This window comes from Equus quagga, chromosome 17, assembly GCF_021613505.1.
Source record: "Equus quagga isolate Etosha38 chromosome 17, UCLA_HA_Equagga_1.0, whole genome shotgun sequence".
NCBI lineage: Eukaryota > Metazoa > Chordata > Mammalia > Perissodactyla > Equidae > Equus > Equus quagga.
The window spans coordinates 2,551,253-2,570,955 of record NC_060283.1 but is presented as its reverse complement, the minus strand read 5'-3'; the positions used below and the strand labels follow the sequence as shown (position 1 = coordinate 2,570,955).

The 19,703-nt window shown below is 51.2% G+C and overlaps 1 protein-coding gene across 1 annotated transcript in view; it reads right to left on the bottom strand.

Annotated features, from left to right (window-relative positions):
• Nucleotides 1-1,586: 1,586 nt before the first annotated feature.
• LOC124228978 (actin-7) overlaps nt 1,587-19,703 on the bottom strand; it is a 21,907-nt gene continuing 3,790 nt past the window's right edge. Inside the window, exons 2-7 of the mRNA XM_046644084.1 lie at nt 18,606-18,734; nt 16,884-16,994; nt 12,506-12,590; nt 6,457-6,645; nt 4,262-4,443; nt 1,587-1,730 (exon numbers count right to left, since the gene is read on the bottom strand). Coding sequence (XP_046500040.1) covers nt 1,587-1,730; nt 4,262-4,443; nt 6,457-6,645; nt 12,506-12,590; nt 16,884-16,994; nt 18,606-18,734 — 840 coding nt within the window. The remainder of the gene's footprint in view (nt 1,731-4,261; nt 4,444-6,456; nt 6,646-12,505; nt 12,591-16,883; nt 16,995-18,605; nt 18,735-19,703) is intronic.

Sequence of the window (19,703 nt, the reverse complement as noted above, 5' to 3'; positions counted from 1 at the left end):
TGAGATTTTTTTGTTCCACATAGTTATTAATTTTTTTAAAATTCTGTATTAACAATGATTTAGATTTAACTGTACATTTGGTCTAGCTTCTTTACTCCCCACTGTTTCTTTGTCTTGGCTTGTCCGTTTATTCATCTCACAAATAATCTGCAATTCTCTTTTTTAGAAAGGGCACGAGGGTGGTTAATTTTCTGAGTCTTTGCCTGTCGCCAAATTATTGTTTTCCCAACATTGCAACCCCCGTTGCACGAGGTCTGGCATTTTAGGTTCAGAATAATCTTTCCGCTCACCTTCGTGGCTTCGTTCCCCTACCTTCGAGCCCCAGTTTTGCAGGTGAGAATTCTGAAGCCAATCGGAGCCTCTTTCTTTTATGTAGCGTTGCTAGATTTAGCAAATAAAAACCCACGCAGGATTTGGAACACGCTTATCCTAAAAAGTCATTTGCGGCATTTCTGAAATTCAAGTTAAACGGGCATCCCAAATTTTTTCTGGTAGCCCTGCTCCGTAGTTAACCTGGGTTTTGTGGTGGTTATGTTCTCTTACCGCCTCTAGAATTTATTCTCTGCCTTTGATATTCTGAGATTTCCTCGGGCAGCGTCTGCGGGTGGGAACCGCCCTTTGCCCCGTCAGGTCCTTGGCGGTCCTTCCACCTGCAGGCTGGAGTCTCCAGCTTGGGGAGCTGTTCCTCTACGGCTGGCATCACTTTCTCTCCTTTGTTCTCTCTGCTCTCACCCTCTGGCTCTCCCGCTAGGCGCTATCCACGTATTTAAACGCCCTATCACTGTCTAAATGGCAAGATCAAGTTAATTATCCTCTCTTAGCTTCGGTTCCCGCATCACCAGGCCGGTTTTCAGAAAGCCAATCTCGCAGCAACGTCACGAGGATGAAATTCTTTTCAGGACGTAGCGCCCCTTGCACCATGAGTGCTGTGGACGGCGCCCCGACTGTGCTCTCATGGAACTTTCCCTGTGGGATGTCGGGTCCACGGCAGGATGGCGCTTCCTGGCCCCTGTGGTGGCTTGGGGCCATGTGACTTGTTCTGGCCAATTAATTGTGAGCAGACACGCACAGTGTCCCCTCTGGGCTGGAACATTTTGTTGCCAATGAAAGACCCACCAGGGCGCTCTTATGCTCACCCACAGTGAAGGACAATGTTCCAGATGGCATCTGCTCTGTCAGCTGGATTCTGGGGTGAAGGCATTGCAGGAGAGAGCCCCCGCTGACCTTCCAGGGCCACGCAGCACCAGTGAGAAACAGCCTTTTGTTTCATGGCCCTGAGATTTGGGGATGTTTGTTACCACAGCTCAGCTTAGCCATGCGGACAGAGACACAGGGATCACCAGAAATTCCCCCCCACCCCCGTACTCTGCATTGATGTTGGGAGTACCCTGTGAGCATGTCCCAAGGCGCTCCAAGCTCAAAAAGAGGCAGCCTGTCCTTTATTGACCCTTTTTATTGAAGTCTGGGGGAGGAAGGGCTGCCCTCGAGTCTGAGTCAGTTCTGAGCTCTGATCAGTTCAGCCAGGCTGGAGGCTCCGCCTGGGGTGGGCATTGATGGCACAGGTGATGGGGTCCAGAAAGCCAGAATCAGAAGTTTCTCCTACTGACGACAGAGGAACCCATCTCCTTGTACTCGTCGTTGGTGACCCACATGTCCTTGAAGGTAGAGAGTGAGCACAGGATGGAACCACCCACCCAGGCGCTGTATGAGGAGTACGGAGAGGCGGACACCTGGATGGAAGTGAGAAGGGGAGAGGCGGGGAGAGTAGGGGAGAGGAGGGAGGGGTCAGATGGGAGAGAGGGGGAGAAACCAGAATCAAATACCTCTCTAAACTGGGACACAAAATGCCAATCCCCAAACGGACTTCACAGGCAGGCATTTCTTCTCCTGCAAACACGATTTCTTCTAACCTTTGAAGATATTTAACAATCCACATACACCACCGATAGCCTTAAACTACAGGATGAAATGAAGAAGAGCACAGAGCCCTCACCTGCGGCTCTTAGATTCACTCGAAAACACATGACACACTTTATACTGTGCAGGATTCACTCGAAAATGTATGACACATTTTACACCATGCAGAGTCTGTGTGTAAGGCTTCTGTATTCTGCAGAAAAGTTGGAAAATACAAGTAAGCCAAGAAAAAAAAAACCCCACAAGTACTCAACCTGGAGAAGTCCCTTCTCCAGTTTGGTGCATCACTTTTAAGACTTTCTCTCGCTCTTACAGCGACACCTGTCGAGTGTGTATTTGCTTCACTTTCGGTTCTGGGAGCCTCTCGTCCTCACACTCTCCTCTGGGCTGGAGGAGGTGAACATCTCCACAGCCGTTTGCCAGGTGGGGCCTCTGAGGCCCTGAAGGGTTAAAGTCACCTCCTCAGGGCAGACGGTCGCCCCCTCTTGTGCTCACTGACTTTCCTTATGGCACGTGGGCGGCTAGTGATAGAGCGTGTTTACTATTCTAGGACGGGATCGCAAACGCATTGCTGCAGTTGGCAGGGAAAAGGGGTTTGGAATGAGGATCTGGAAAACCAAGGTCCCAACTGAGGCGGGGAGAAAGGGCAGATGAATGGTCAGGTCCAGTTACCGATGCTCTCCGGCTCGGTTGCACCGTAGAACCAGGCTTAGCTTGGAAACGATTTGCTGGTCTCGGTTAAGAAACATTGCCGAGATTTTAAGAAAGGAAAAAAAAGAGAAGAGTCAGAAGTCGGGGGGGAAGCACGTTCAGGGTGAGGCATCAGGCAGAGAAAAGAGCCGGTACCGGGCACCCAGATCCTCCGTTCGGTCCCCCTGGACAAGTCACCTGCCTCGTCTGCGTCTGATCTAAACAAACACAAAATCAAACAGAAGCATACACAAGCTAGGATGATTCATGGCCTCAGAAGAAAGCAAAACTGCCAACAGAAAAATGCGCAAAGGGTCGGAACTAGCAATTACAAAAATATGTTTAAAAAAACAAAAAGAGAGAAACCGCAGACAGATAGGAAGCATGCAGACTGTTCACCATCGTTAGCAATTAAAGGAATACAAATTAAAACCATCATTTGTCTTCCATCTATTCCATCGGGAAGGGAGTTTTTAGGATGATGGTCCCCCTGCTGGAAGGAATAGATGGGAGGAAGAGCCGTCTCTGCCCCACAGGATCCCAGGTGGATCTTTCCACAGGCAATGGGGCTGTATGTTCAAAAAGCCTTGACCTGTGCACACCTTTCTGGCCCCAGAAATTCACATCTAGAAATAAATCCTAAGGGGAGAAAGAACTATTCTAAAGAAATAAGGGGAAATCATGGCCAAATTTTTAACTGAAGAACGTTACAATAGCAGGATTTGGGTTGCTGGGAGAAACTTGCTTTAAAAGGCGGCCCCATGGGAGTTAGCTGTTTTCTGAAGGGGGAGGAGCTCGTTTTAGGGAGAGAATTCTTCTCTTCTTTAGGGGAGCAATTTAATGAGCTCTGTGGATGCGTAAAGTGGATCCACACCCTCCAGCTCAGCTGCCCCCTTCCACCTGCTGCCTTCTCTACGGCTTTGTCAAATCTCTCTGCAAATCCTGTCGCCTTCGCCGTAGGCGTGGGTTTGGGGTTTGGCCACCTCCCACCCCTCCACTGCCTGCTCTGAGCCATCGGCATCTCTCGCCCGAATCTTAGCATCACCTGCCACCTGCATCCCGACCTCCCCATCCCCGAAGTCCACCCTCCACACAGCAGCCCGAGCCATCCCCCAGAGCCTGGCTGGATCGTGTCCCTCCTCTGCTCAAACCTCCAAGTTGTTTCCAGTTTCTCTCAGGGTAAAGCCTCACACAGCTTCTCTGACCTCATTTACGCTTCTCCCTCCTTCAGCCCCAGCCAACCCTTCCCAGCTCTTCCTCCAGGAAGCAAGCCTGTGGGCTGCTGCATGGGCTGTTCCCTCTGCCTGAATGCTCTTCCCTCTGCCTGAATGCTCTTCCCTGGATATCCACATGGCTCCCCCTTGCCTCCTTCAAGCATTTACTCAAATGCCACCTTCCCAAGGAGACCTCTCTCAACCACTTGCCCTCCCGCCATCCTTTGCTGCTTTCCCCCTGTGGCTTATATATTATTACATATTTGCTTCCATATTATTTTGTATTGGTTATCGCTTCCTCCCCCCACTGGAACGTAAGCTCTAGTTTACTGATGTGTCCCCAAGGACCTGGCACCAGGCCTGGCACAGCAGAGGCATTCTGGGAATATCCGTGGGATGAGCTCAGGAAGCCCCCCGGGGGTGGATCAGAAGGACCGTACCTTCACGTTGATGGCAGGGGTAACGAGGGAGCAGAGTTCTCTCTGCATCCGGTCCCGCAAGCCGAAACAGGAGCTGGTACCTCCAGACAGTATGATGTGGCCAAAGAGAACCTTCCAGAGGCCGCGTCTGCAGGAGCTGATACTCTGAAAGGCTGTCAGGTGGATGCCTGGGCGGTTTCTCCCTGTCAGGAGGCCGGAGGAAGAAAGAACCTTGAGGCCTCTGATCGCCAGAGGCCTGGCTGGCTGCACGCTGGGCTCCTCCCTTCGAGCTGCAGGCTCTGGGAGGCGGGGACCCCCGAGTCTCAGACAGCTCCGGGGGCGCCCCCGGACAGACCCGAGCACCACGCACCGCACGAGCATGTGGGTTTCAACAGTACGCGTCACGGATGAGACTGCTAATGACTCAATAAATATTAGTTCTCTTCTCTCATCTGAGAGAATTTATATTCCAGTGTTATTGACAATTATTAATTTTCAACGCCTTGGTATCCATTACTTCATGAAAGGATTTCTGCAGAGGCAGTGTTCTTGCTCAGGTAGCCTTTGAAAAATTATACTGATTATTCCTTTCTTTTTTTTTTGTTTCTTCTCCCTAAAGCCCTCCAGTACATAGTTGTATATTCTAGTTGTAGGTTCTTCTGGTTCTGCTATGTGGGACGCCACCTCAGCACGTCTTGATGAGTGGTGCTCGGTCCGTGCCCAGGATCCGAACCAGCAAAACCCTGGGCCACCGAAGTGGAGCACGCGAACCTAACCACTCAGCTGCGGGACTGGCCCCTGATTATTCCTTTCTTGATTCATTGTGTGTCCCTATAAATAAGCTCAAATAGAATGAGAACAGCCTTTAAAAGGTATGAGCAGTGCATTCCTATCGTTCAGTATCATGAGCCTCTGGGAGGGGTGGGTGGTGGCTGTCGGCACCTCGTTTTCCTGATGGGTGACAGTACCCGGATCAGAACCTTGGAAGCAGACGGGAAAGGCTGATTCCCAGGAATCGTGTAGGGCAACTGGCCCAGCGAGCATGAGCAGTGACTATTTGTTCTCATTGTGATTATGGCTGTGTCCACACTCGCTGTGACCGCCCAACCTGGAAGGGAACTGTTACATTGTGGGTGAAGAATTTCACCAAAACACTTCTTCATTTATGCATTTATGCATTTATCTGGGACGTGTGCCATGTTTTAATTCTTCATCCCCTGCACAGCTAACAGGGAAGACGGAGATGAAGGCAGGTAATTTATGCTGGATTAAAAATGCCATGTCCTTACCCGTTACTAATCCTGGGGAATGGGGTGGGTCTCTTTGAGTCCCCTCTGTCCCTTATGAATGTCACCAGTTATTTTAAAAATTTGATTCCAGGAAGTAGCCAGTTTTCCGTAACTACCGGGCAGACTTCATCTTCCCAATCAGTGGGAATTTCATAATCCATCCTTTTTTCCTGTTCTGCTGTGCCTACCAGACGGGTTACTCAACTCAATGCTCATCTAAAATCTCCAGATCAGCCACATTTTTTAAAGTTCCCCCCAAATCTATGGTTTTGGCTTTTCTGCTTTAATTGTCTTAATTTTCATATTCAAATTACTTTGTAAGTAGATGGAGTACAAATAATATGTAATGAGAGAGAGGCCTTGCAGTCCAGGACGTAATCATATTTGGCAAATATTGAACATTCTCCAATGGGGTTCGTCATCTGTAAAATAGGATCATGTGAGATTGGAGGCGATTCAAGGATGCAGCCCACGTACAAGGGTCAGCAAAGTGACAGGGATATGGTTGTCCTTAATGTCCGATAGCTGATATCTGAGAGCTTTTTATTTTTTAGGAAGCTTAGCCCTGAGCTAACATCAGTTGCCAATCCTCCTTTTTTTGCTGAGGAAGACTGGCCCTGAGCTCACATCTGTGCCCATCTTCCTCTAGTTTATACGTGGGATGCCTACCACAGCACGGCTTGACAAGGAGTGCCTTGTCCGCACCTGGGATCTGAACCAGCGAACCCCGGGCCGCCAAAGTGGAATGTGTGCACTTAACCGCTACACCACCGGGCTGGCCCCTGAGTAGCTTTTGAAATGGGGTGCCCACTTGCTACTATCTGCTAGTCAAAATGCAATCCTCTACCAGCCCCTCTGCTCCTTCCTCCTTATAGCTGCCCACTGTCCGTGTCTGGGTCCATCCCCGTCCACTTCTTGTGGGCTCACCTATGAGGCTTGTCTGGAAAAGTGCTTCGGGGCAGAAAAACCTCTCCTGCCCAAGGTGGATCTCCCGGCCATCAGGCAGCTGATATTTCTGTGCACTGGAAGGGGGGCTGGCTTCCTCCTTTTCCTTATCAAAGTCCAAAGCCACATAGCAACACTTCTCTTTCACGTCCCGGACGTACTCCCGGTCAGCTGCGCGAGGAAGGAAAAGGGTCTGAACGTGAGATGAGTCCACAAAAGCTTTTTTTTTTTTTTTTTTTACCTCCAGGGAGCATCTTTCTGAAGATTCAGCTCCTTGTGTTGGAGACGAGACAGCACCATCCTAGCCGCTATTTCTATTTTTATCTCATATTCAGCTCCTCTGGATCAGTAATGCGTGTAGGGAGCCTGGGCTTGTGGAAGAGAAGGCAGGACAGGGATGCCCTGAGCGAAGATGCAGGTGTTTGAAAATGTCTGCATTTTACAGGTTGGTACCTTACTGTCTCTAGTGTGTTTGGGGGGAGCTGGAAAATCAAATTTAATTTTATTATCTACTAAGGTAGGAGGTGCCATTGGTGCCCCCAATCCCCACCTGTGTGAGTGTTGGCTATGAACAGCTCACAGCTGCCCGCTGCTCTGGAGAATTGCCTAAGCGAGTTGAAGCCCCCTCAGCTGGAAATATCTGGAAGGTCACATGCCTCCCCTTTCTGGGTGGCTGACAACAGGTTTTAGACACAGCCACGTCTTTTTGTGTTACGGTTTTATATTTTGTCTTTCATTGCTTTTGAGCTGGGATCAGAGGGAACTCCCTGCACGAGCTTGCCTGGAAATCCCGCTGATTCTTCAGCCCTTTGACACTGACTTCAGCCTTCACCCGCTCCACTTGAGCTGATCTTACCGGAGACTATCACGTCCTCCTGGTTTCAAAACCTGCCACACTTTTTGGTTCTTTCTTGACTTCATTCCCTCTAGCAACGGATGCACGGCTAACATCTCTTTCTTTGGCTTTTGGGATGTTGTGCACTCTTGGTATCTTTCTCTTCCTTGCCTAGTTTGGGCTTTGAGGAGACAATTCTAGGTTCAGATTCCACCTCTGCCATTCACCAAACGCAGAGCTTTAGGTAAATTCATTCTCCTCTTAAACTTTCCTTTTTTTCATCTTTGAGAATGGGGTTAATTGGCACTCTGAGGATTGTTGTAAGGAGGAGATGAAATGATGCACATAATGATCTTGCTAAGTGGTAGGTACCAATAAAATGTCCGTCTTTGGCCCGGCCAATCCTTCTCACCTTCCCTCTAATTGCTGCTATTCCTTAGGGCTCCAGATTTACTTGGCTCGGTTTTGGACACAGACCTCCTGCCTGGGAAGACCAGAAAGTATAAGGCAGGGTGTAGGCTTGTTGGGAAGGGGTTCATGCAGGTTATACAGGCTGGGAACCTAGTCCAGGAACTGGCTGAAAAGCGGGATGGGGACGTCCTCATCTGGAGTCCTTGGGTTCGCGTTATGGCTGCTACACCTACTAGGCAAGGGATGGTGAAGTCGCCTGACCTTCCTAAGCCTCTTCCTCTTGCAAAGGAGCTAATTGTTCCCCCTCGAGGTGTTGTAGCATGCAGCAGTGAAGGAATCTATGTGAAATGTTTACTTAGGCCACTACCTTGCACAGGGCAAGTACTCTGTAAAGCCGAGCTCACCATCATTGGCGTCATCTTATCAATATCATCACACTGTCATTATCATCACCATCACCACCACCGTCATCGTCATCGCCATCATTACTACCATCATCCACGTCACCATCACCACAACCACCATCATCATCATGACCACCACCATCCTCACCAACACAATCATCACCATCATCCTCATTGTCATCATCAATCCACTAAATGTCCGTCAACATAGATAGGGTTGTTTTTAGGACTTGGATGATAGCCTATAGCCTTAGCTTTACAAATTGAGGGCTGTAGGGTAAGCAAGCCGAGAAGGAAATTACACCCCATGGACTGGGTTTACCTGGCCAAGAATAGCAATTTCCTACCTGTGCTCACCAATGAATGCCCACTGTCTGACAATTGTTGTAGGAGGAACAAGGTTAGGTCTTGGCCCGCCACGTCCATCTGGATGGTTGACTGATTCAATGGACAGCCGTCACTGATGGGCACGATGTATGTCATTCCTTCTCCAGATTCGATGGTTGTTCCTAGACAAGAGAACACTGGCATCATAATGTAGGATGTCTGGAATCCCTTACCAGTTGTGCAGTCTGCAGGACGAGATGGTAGAGGGGGAAATAATTGGAGGGGAGGCAAAGGGCCTGAGGAGCAGACTTTTCTCCCCTGTGGGGAAGTGTGCTAGGATGGAGCCTATGTGGGTTAGACCAGGGGCTGACTGTCTTGGACAGGAAGCCTTCAGGTTTTCTTATTAAGCCAGACATACAGGTATTAGCAGAAGTTGCCAAAGAGGTAAAAGGGGAAGAATACTGTGTCCCTGACACCTGTTTCTCTAAAGAATTGTCTGTGCGTTGATGTGGGCACTGGGACCCCTGGGGAGCACTCGGATGTCAGAAGAGTCGGAATGAGTGGAGGAGGCACACATTTTGCTTAGCAAGGCAAACCGCTCCCTCTGTGCTTGTCCCAAAGGATGTGACGTGGTAATGAGAATACATGGCCTCGTTTTGTATGAAATGGTGCATTCCAGAACCATCCAGAGCTGACTAGGGGTCTGGGTGGCTGGCTTCTTGCACCTGTTGAATCTGGTAACCAAGAAATTCAAGTTTAAATGAAGCAAAGTGAGACAGGAAGACCTCCACATCTAGCTAAGATGGGAACAAGGAGTGGATTCCCCGCCGCCTGAACCACCTAAGAAAGGGGACAACATAGAAGAAACAACAGTTTTCAAGCTAATGGCCATGAGGCAGCAAAGGACAGTGGTCCCTGAGAGAGAGGACATCACAAGACAGACAATGGCACACCACCCCCCCTCATGAGCATTGACACAAAATTGTAGCAAATTGAATCCAACAATATATAAAAAGGTTAATATGTCATGACCAGATGGGTTTTATCTCAAGAATGCAAGGTGTGTCTGTGTGTGTTTTAAAGCTTCTTTCTTAAAGTATGCTTTTTCTTAGTGAGGAAGATTAGCCCGGTGCTAACATCTGTTGCCAATCTCCCTCTTCTTTTTTCTCCCCAAAGCCCCAGTACATAGTTGTATATCTTAGTTGTAAGTCATTGTAGTTCTTCTATGTGAGACGCCACCACAGCATGGCTTGATGAGTGGTGTGTAGTTTTGCACCCAGGAGCTGAACCCGTGCGCCCTGGGACACCGAAATGGAGCATGTGAATTTAACCACTCAGCCACAGGGCTGGCCCCTGCAGGGTCATTTTAACATTCCAAAACAAATCGACGTATTTCACCATATGAAAGAACTAAAAGAGAAAATCCATATGTCATATCAATAGATGCAAAAATGCATTTAACAGGGGCTGGCCCCGTGGCCGAGTGGTTAAGTTCGCGCGCTCCGCTGCAGGCAGCCCAGTGTTTCGTTGGTTCGAATCCTGGGCGCAGACATGGCACTGCTCATCAGACCACGCTGAGGCAGCGTCCCACATGCCACAACTAGAAGGACCCACAACAAAGAATATACAACTATGTACCGGGGGGCTTTGGGGAGAAAAAGGAAATAATAAAATCTTAAAAAAAAATGCATTTAACAAAATCCAACATCTATTTATGATCAAAAAAGCCTCTGAGCAGACGAAGAATACAGGAGAACTTCCTCAAACTGATAAAGGATGCCTATGAAAAACTTACAGCGAACATCATACTTAATAGTGTAAAACTGAATGATTTCCCTCTAAGATGAGGAACAAGATGAATTCTGTACGGGAGGTGCTAGCCAGAGCAGTCAAGCAAGAAAAACAAGGAAAAGCATCCAGTTTGGAAATAAAGAAGTGAAACTGTCTCTCTGTAGATAACGTAACTGACTATGTAGAAAATCCTATGAAATCTACAAAAAAAGCTACCGGCACTGATAAACGCCTTAGTTACGGTACCAGGATACAAGATCAATGTAAAAATAGCCATTTGTAAATCCATATCCTAGCAATGAACAATCAGAAATTGAAATAAAGATATCAGCCACAATAGCATCAAAGTATATGAAACAGAGATAAATCTGACAGAGGTGAGCGTGATTTATACTCTGTAAACCACAGAACATCGCCAGGAGAAATTAAAGAAAACTTAGGAGATAAACCATATTCATTGTTTGGAAGACTCACTTTTGTTAAGATCTTACTTCTCCCCAGACTGATCTGTAGATTCAATGCAATCGCGATCAAAACACAAAGAGGCTTTTTTTTGGTAGAAATTGACAAACTGATTCTAAAATTCATGTGGAAATACAAAGAACGTAGAATGGCCAAATATTATCAAGAACAAGAGACCAAAGTTGTAGCACCAACGTTATCTTATTTCAAGACAATATCTAAGCTATAATGATAAAGCCACAGCTATCAGGCAATGGGGTGTCAACCTTGAGTTAGTCAAGTAGAACGATGGAACAGAATACACAGTACAGAGATAGACCCACACATATACGGACAACTGAGTCGCCAAAAGAAATGTGCAAAGACAGTTCAGTGAAGAAAGCATAATTTTTTCAAAAAAGAGTGTAGGAACAATTGAACATCTATACACACAGGCGAAACTTCATTCATACCTTCTACCATACACAAACATGTATGCAAAGTCGATCATAGTACTAAATGTAAAACTAAAAATTATAAAACTTCTAGAAGAAAACACAGCAGAAAGCCTTTGGGTTCCGCGTATATTTCTTAGATACGACACCAAAAGCGTGATCCACAAAAAACCAAATTGGCAAATCGGAGTTCGTTGAAATAAAAAATTTCTGCTCTTCAAAAGACACAGTGAAGAGCGTGAAGAGTCAAGCTATAGACTGGGAGAAAATATTTGCAAAAGATATATTTGATAAAAGACTTGCGCCCGGGATACAAAAAGAATTCTCAGAACTCAAAGATGAACAACTCAGTGAAAAACCGGGCAAAACATTTGAACAGACACTTCACTGAAGTAGATACACAGATGGCCAAAAAACCCACATGGAAGAACGCTCCACGTCATTGGTTGTTAGGGAAATGAGACTCAAAACCACCATGAGATACCGCTGCCCTCCCCATTAGAATGGCTGAAATGGAGAAGAGGCACCGTGTCAAGTATCGGCCAGGACGTGGAGGAGCTGAAACTCAGACATGGCTGGTGGGAAGGCAAAATGGCGCGCGTGACCACTTTGCCATCTAGTTTAGCAGATTTTGTTAAAAGTTAGGCATACACCTGCCCTGTGACCCAGCCATGTCACTTCTAGATATTTACTCAAATGAAGTGAATGCATATGTGCATGCAAAGCCTTGTCCACAAATGTTTAGAGCAGCTTTGTGTATAACAGCCCTGACCTGGACACCACCCAAATGTCCATTCACAGGTGAGTAGATAAAGCATGGTGCATTGGCACGATAAATACTATGCAGCTATAACAAGAAGCCAACCATTGACACAAACAGCACCACCAATGATTGTCCAAATAACTATGTGGAGTGAAAAACCATCCAAAAAGGAGTACACGCCACATGATCACGTTGACACAAAATTCTAGAAAAGGCAAATCATCTGAGGACACACGGGAGGCGGCAGCGGGCGGATGGGAGGGAAACATTAGAAGTGACGGCTGTGTTTGTCATCCCTGCTGTGCTGACACTTTCACGAGCTCGTCCACATGTCAGAACTGATCAGACCGCACACCTGAACCACGTGCAGTTTACTGTACGTTGATTATGCCTCAAAAAAGCCGATAAGGAAAAATAAAAGGGAGTCAAGTCGGGGCAGGTTGTTCAACCAGGAGGGATGGAAAAGGAAGGAGCTGTGAAAAGGGCTGGCGAGTGTGCGTTTCGTGGAATTGTCTTCTCTTTTGTTATTTGCGGGGGGGAGTGGACAGCCAGAGGGGCGGGGGGCCTGGGCTCACGGGGGAGGTGCTTCTGCAGGGCCACTCACCAGAGGTTTGGCCGGAGGAGTACAGAGAAAGGACTCCTTGGTTGGCTAAGTACAGGGCAGGCACGTTGAAGCTCTCAAAGAGGATCTGCGGAGAAGCATCCAGAAGCGCTCAGCGGATGGAGGAGGGGTGGGTCTTCCCGTAATTCCGAGAGCACAACGTGAGTCTGGCTGGCAGCGGGCACTTGGCGACCCCCAAGAGAGATCCGGTTGATAGGGTGGGAAGCACGCCACCCTTCCTGACAGCTCTGTGACACTCAGTTTACCCATCTGTGAAATGGGCTCGCACCCTTCCCGGGTCCCTTACAGGATAGTACCTTACGGGACTGTCACCAGACTGATTAGGGAGCCTGTCGTCCTCTGGTAAACCACCGTTTTATCACGATGGGGACGAAGCTGAACTCCCAAATGCCTCTGTGAAGCCACTGCTGTTCCCTGCACTGAAGACACCCTTCCTTCTGCTCTCGAGGGCGGGCAGACTTTACAGAAATTCTGACGCTTCGATTTGAGATGATTGGTTGTTTTATAATAACGAGAACAACGAAGGCTAACTGTCAGTGTGTGCTCCCCGCACGCCTGACACTTGGTCCAGACACGCTTGGTCAAGAAAGTTGTCCTGGCACTGACTGTATCCAGGGCGGGAGAGCCTCAGCTTTGCTACTATGGCCCATGGGGACCCCCCGAGGTAAGTGACAGTGGACCCCCTTGTCCACTTGAGAGATCAACGGACGGAATGGGAGGGAGCAGGTGGCAGAGGTGGGACGTGAGCACGGGTGGCTGGAGACAGCAGGGCACCAGCCCCGTGAGGTTGGCTGGGTGAGTGAATGATTCCCCTGCCAGCTGGTGACATGGGGTCTCTAAGAGTTAAAGTTTCTTTGGATGGTGGGACCCAACACGATGTCACTCGGGTAGATGAAAGGCAGCCGGTGTTAGGCGCTGAGAAGGCTGCCAGGAATGGCCACAGGGGGCTTGTCCCCAGGGACAGGGTGACAGCAAGCTGGCGCTGTCAGGAGCAGCTTCTGGGCAGCCAGTGGGCGGGGGTTAGCTAGCCTCAGAGGGACCCCTGTGGACTGGCTCGTCTGAGTAATTTCGCAGGCTCCTGGGCACAGGGGCTGTCACCAGGTGTCTGCTCCCCGGCTCTTGAGCGATTAGGTTGGGTGTATAGCGGCCACGGCGTGTGACAGGACAATAGGAAAGTGGCCGGGATGTGAACTTCATCCACTGCCCAAGAGGGGAACTGACCGGCCTCCAGCAGAGACCTCAAAAGCGGGTCAGGACAGCATTTTTAAAAAACGCTATCACACACGGCGGGGACACACCACTGGGCGTGTTACTCACTAAGCGTGTTACTCACTAAGTGTGTTACTAGGGGGCGGCCCTCTGTGGGGTCTCAGGGTTTACCCAAGAGAAATGAAAATGGGTCTACACAAAGGCAGGTTCATGCCTGTGCACAGCGGCATCGTGCACAACAGTCCCACACGGGACACCACCCAACATGCACTGCGGGAGAAGGGACCTGCCACGTGACGTGTGGAGGGCCTGGCGCCTGGAAGCCGGCACCACCCCGAAGGACACGGCGGGCGTGGCGGCGTCTGTGAGTTTGCGCCGTCCTCGGGTGCCCCTGGCATTTGGATCCTGGTGGAGGAGCGAGGGCAGCTTTTGCCAGTCACCTGGAGACCCTCCCCCTAGGAAACACAAAGACCAAAACCGACCTCCACTCCCAGCCTGGCGTGAGGCCAGAGGTCACAGAGCCTGGAAGGGTCTTTAAGGTTCCTGCAGTCAAGCTCCCATTTCACAGATGAGGAAACTGAGGCCTGGGAGCAATAAGAAGCATTAGCTGAAGGCTCGACAGGCGCAGGGCTCTGTGACAAGCGCTTTCTGGCATCAATGCTTTCGTTTCCATGACGACCCCCAGGATACTACTGTTACCATCCTTCTGATGGGGAACTCAGACCCGTGAGGACCAGCAATCCACCTGAGGTCACCCGTGCTGGGAAAGCCAGTGCCAGAACCACAGGGTCCTGAAGCCAGGGCAGGCCCTTCCCTCTACACTGGGCTGCACCCCATCCTTTTCTTCTGGGACATGACACCAGAAATCCTCTCAAGATACAGGTCGATTCCAGGAAGAAAATCAGCTCTGTGCCTCTGACCATGCCAGCCTTGGGCAGGAGCCTCGGGCAGGGTGGGGCCCCCTGCAGGGAGGGCCGGTGCACGATGGAGAGCTCCCAGCCTGGCCCACGGAGAAGGAGGAGCCCACGGGGAGGTGACCTTGCTTGTGCCCCAGTGCGGGCCACCGTGGCTGGCTACTTTTGCCTGCAGAAGCTTCTACCTCTCTCCACCGCTCTGCCCTGGCCTGTGGTCACCGGCTCCCTTTCCCCGGGTGACCCCATGGGTGCTGCTCACAGGGGCCTAGAAGGAGAGCCGAGGGAGGTAGCGTCCAGATGTCCCTGCTCCCTCCCTCGGGTCCCTCCTCGAAGGACAGCTCCTGGCCATCGGCCCCATCTAGTGCTGGAAAGCCCCTGTTGCTGTTTCAGATTTGGGGGGAACGGCTCCCCGTTACTAACCCGCAGATCTGCACTACCTCATGTTGCTTTTCTAAACCTTATGTTCACCTTCCTGAGTAATCTTTCCAGCAAACTCCCCAAAAACTGCCCCGTGCGACTGTACCTCTGGGTTCCTGCTGGGACCCTGAGATGTTAGGGGGTGAATGTGGAGAGAGCCGGGGCAGAAAGAGAGGCAGTGGGGCCCGGGGGACATGGGGATGGGCTGGAGACAGGCTGTGCGGCTGGTGCTGTGGTTGTACGAGGTGAATTTTATGTGTCAACTTGACCGGGCCACAGGAGGCCCAGACATGTGGTCACTCGTGACTCTGGGCGTATCTGTGAGTGTGTTTCTGGATGAGATTAACATTTAACTTGATAGGCTGCGTAAAGCAGATTGCTCTCCCCAACGAGGGTGGGCCTCATCCAATCAGTTGAAGGTCTGAGTAGAACAAAAGGCCTGAGCTTTCCCCGAATAAGAAGGAATTCTTCCTGCCTGACGGCCTTTGAACCGGGACATCAGTTTTTCCTGCCTGTGGACCGGAACTTCCACTGTTGGCCCTCCTGGGGCTCCAGATTGCCAACTCACCCTGCAGATCCTGGGGCTTGCCAGCCTCCATAATCATGAGAGCCAATCCTTTGTAATAAATCTCTTTCTCTATGTGTATCTGCTTCTGGTTCTGCTACTCTGGAGAGCCCTGGCTAAGACGGTTTGGGAGGGACACGTTACCTCGGGGTGAGGGACAGTCCCAACCCTCTCTTCTCTCTCCAGCTCCCTGGGGCCCTGATGGGCACTTAGCGTTCTCAGACTGGGTATTTGCTGTTTCAAGGCTGCGGGTTTTGCGCTAGGTCCACGTGGAGCCCAGCTGTGGCCCACTTCTGTGATCTGCCGTCCGCGTGCAGAGGAGGAGCCCTCGGCTCCCCAGGGCTGTGTGAAACGGGGCGGCAGCTCACACATGCCCTGTGATGGATGGTGCCCCGTTTCTGGGCCACGGCACAAGCCTGCTCCATGTGCAGGTGGCACCCTGGGCCGTGGGCCTCTCCTTCCGGTCACCGCTCACTGCAGGAGACGCCGCTGAGCTCCAGGGACCCTGGGCCAGGTGGTGGAACCTCGCGGCTTGCTTAATTAGCTTACTGATGTCCTCATTAGGCAAAGCATAATAATGTAAATGGAATCCGGGCGGCCAGAGGCAGCCCCTGTAGCCCCCACCTGACCCGGATCCCACTTGGACCCTAAGGAGGACTCTGCAGCCTGTACTGGGTGGGGGCACCCTCCTCTCTTCACCAGCCTGCGCCCTTAATGGGCTCCCAGATCCTGTTCAGTCCGGTCAATCTGATCTGCATGCACCACCAACTCCTGCCTGGGGGGGCGGGCCCAGGGTGAGGCTCCAAGAACGGGGAGGTCCAGGACCTTTAAGTCAGGGTGGGACACACCACACAGCAGTGCCGGAAACGGGGCTGCGGAATCAGAGCGTGCGGGGCCAGGCGGGTCCACCAGCCGCTCGCCCCGCGACCTTTGCCAAATTACTCCTGCTCCTGGATGCTCCAATTTCTTCATCCATGCAAGGGGCTGGTAGTCGCCCTGCCCCCCAGAGTGGCTGGAGGTCCAAATGAAATAATTCACGTGAAACGCCCAGCCCACGCCTGACCGCTTGGCCGGCTCTCCCGTGCTGGCCGTCATTCTTGACGCTAAGGTCAAAGGGGACAGCTCACCGGTGTCTTTCACTCACTGAGCAAAGAGAAGGTGATGTCCTGAGGCTCGAGGCTCGGGAGGAGGTGGAGGCTGCCCTCCCTGCGGCCTGCCCCCTGACCCCCCGCCCCCCGCCCACCTGGCCTCTTACCTGCGACATCCTGTCTTTGACGGACATCGAGTTTAAAGGCGGTTCTGTCACCATCAGAGGATGCTGCTCTGGAGCGATGCGGAGTACTTGGTAGAAGGAGTGATGCCAGATCTGAGGCGGGGGGGGGGTGGGGGCGACACAGTGAGGCCGGGGGGAACCTGTCTACACCACAAAGCGACTTCTTCAGTAGCACATGTGGTTGTGGTTCACAGCAGGAAAGACTGTGTGGCTTTGACAAAACACAGGACCTCCGTTCGTGTACCAGGCCTCGAGGCAGGAGGGGAGCAAAGACGCACGAGTCACGGGCCCCGCGTGGAGGACCTCGTGGTCTGGCTGGGGGACAGATGTGAGCCCCACACCACAAGGGTGAGCCCCGAGACGCAGCGGGAGGGAGGGTGGCGCAGGGAGAGGGCGCAGGGGTGCAGACCCGCCATTAGTCCCAGTCCCGCGTGCACCAGGTGTGCACCCAGACAAGCCACCTGACCTTCGTGAGCCTGTTTCCTCATCCATGAAATGGAAAATGCTCCCACCTCATGGAAGATGACAAGGATTCGGTCATGTGACATTTGTAGAAAGCCTAGTATATGAGTGTCCTGTGGCCGCCATAACAAAGCCCCCGAGATGGGCAGCTTGAACCACAGACACAGACTGTCTCCTGGTCCCAGAGGCTGGACAGCCAAGGTCCAGGTGTCCTCACATGGCCGTCCTTCTGTGCATGTCTATGTCCTTGTCTCCTTTTCTTGTAAGGACCCCAGTCACATTGGATCAGGACCCACCCTAGTGACGTCATCCTACTTTGATCCCCTCCTTAAAGGCTGTCTCTCCAAATACGGTCACACTCTGAGTTGCGGGGGGTCAGGACTCCAACACATGAATTTGGGGGACACACTTCATGTCACAGCAACTGGCAGAGTGCTTGGCGCACAGTAGGTCCTCCACAGGCTATGGCTAACCACTATGGATGCAGCAGCGGCCTGCCTCTGGGAGGGAGGCTCCGCGGAGGAGTGAAACCAGGAGTGAAGGACACGCTCCCTGGGCGAAGCCCGTTGCAAATCGTGCTGCTGTGCACACACGTGTGAAATATCTCTTCCTGTCCTTGCTTTCCGTTCTTCGGATCTACACCCAGAAGGGGGATTCCTGGCTCCTGTGGTGGTTCTAGCTTAGTTTTTTGAGGAAACACCATACTCTTTTCCTCAGCGGCTGCACCATTTCATGTTCCCACTAACAGTGCACAGGGTTCCAATTTCTCTATATTTTCAACAACACTTGTTGTTTTCTGGATTTAAAAAAATATATATATATAACAGCCGTCCCAATAGATATGAAGTGGACTTAGGGCTTTTTATCCATCCTCCACTTTAATCCTCACAACAGTGCTAAGTGGTAGGAAAAATTATACCGTTTCTTACAGATAAGGAAACTGAGGGCAAGGGAGGCCAAGTTACTTGTCCAAAATGACGTAGATAATAAGTAGTGGAGACGGGATTCAGACCCAGGGCTCTGACTGCGGAAGCTATGTGGTTGGTACCACGATGTGGTGTGTACAGAGACCAGGAGCTAACAGATGCAGGGCGAGCCCTGGGTACCCGGACGGTGGTGATGGTTGCACAACAATGTGAATGTGCCTAACCTGTCCCCAGTGCCCAGGCAGCAGGGCCGCCCTGGGCATGGGTAGGGGGGGCCCTGTGAACAGATCCCACCCCCAAAAAAGCAGCAGCCTACCTTTTCCATGTTGTCCCAGTTGGTGATGGTCGCCCGAGAGATGGGCCGCTGCAGGTTGAGTTGCCCCCATTTTTTCTGAACCTCATCTCCGATGAACCAGTCTTTCTCTTCCATTCCCACCAACAGATTCTGAAAAACACAGACCAGGGCAGATCTGCTCTCCAGACCGACTCATCTCCACGCAGCTTTCACGTTGGCGCACGACGACTGTGAGCCGTGACATGCCCTGGAGAAGAGCTCCAGGTCACAGCGCTGGCATCTGGGGCCTCCTCAAACGGGAACAGCAGTTCCATATACCACCAAGAGGTTTTTAGCAAATGACCTGCAAGGTGAAGTGCTCCTGAGGACCCACCGCCAGGACCCCCGTCTTGTGGATGGGGAGACCGAGTCTGAGGGAGGAGAGAGACGGTGGAGGCAGGAACAGCGTGGGGAGAGGCGCCGGCTTCCCCATCTGCTTTAGAAAGTTGGCAGAGAAAGGGTGCGAAATTTAGTTTACTTTCCATCATTCTTTCGGAGGATGAACCCAGCTACTCTCACGGCCGATTAAGCCATTCATTCTGTCATTCAGAGGGGATTTGACATTGGTCCGTGTCTTGGTCCGGGTCCACCAAGAAGCAGACACCAAGACAGGATCAAGGGTGTGAGGACTTTGCTGGGGAACATGCTCATGTGGGAGAAAGTGGGGAGGCAGCCGGACAGGGCAAGGAGAGACATCAGGCTGTTGTCCAAGTCTGAGCCTGGGTGTAGGAGAGACGGCTGGGTGGGTGTCCTGGAACATTGTGCGGTTGGAGGAAGGTTCGGCAAGGCCGTTGGGGAGTTTGTGAGCCAAAGTCATTACCACAGGAGCCCTGTGTCTCCCAGAAGTGGGTCTGCCTGTTATCGTGCCATGCCCCATTGTTGGCTAAGAGCAGTTGGTGGGAAGCAATGGTGGTGCAGCGGGGCCATGCTGCAATGGTGCGATAGTGCAGCATTGTCACACTGCAATGGTGTGATGGTGCAGTGGGGCCATGCTGCGATGGTATGATGGTGCAGTGGTGCCATGTTGCAATGGTGCGATGGTGCAGTGATGCCATGCTGTGATGGTGTGATGGTGCAGTG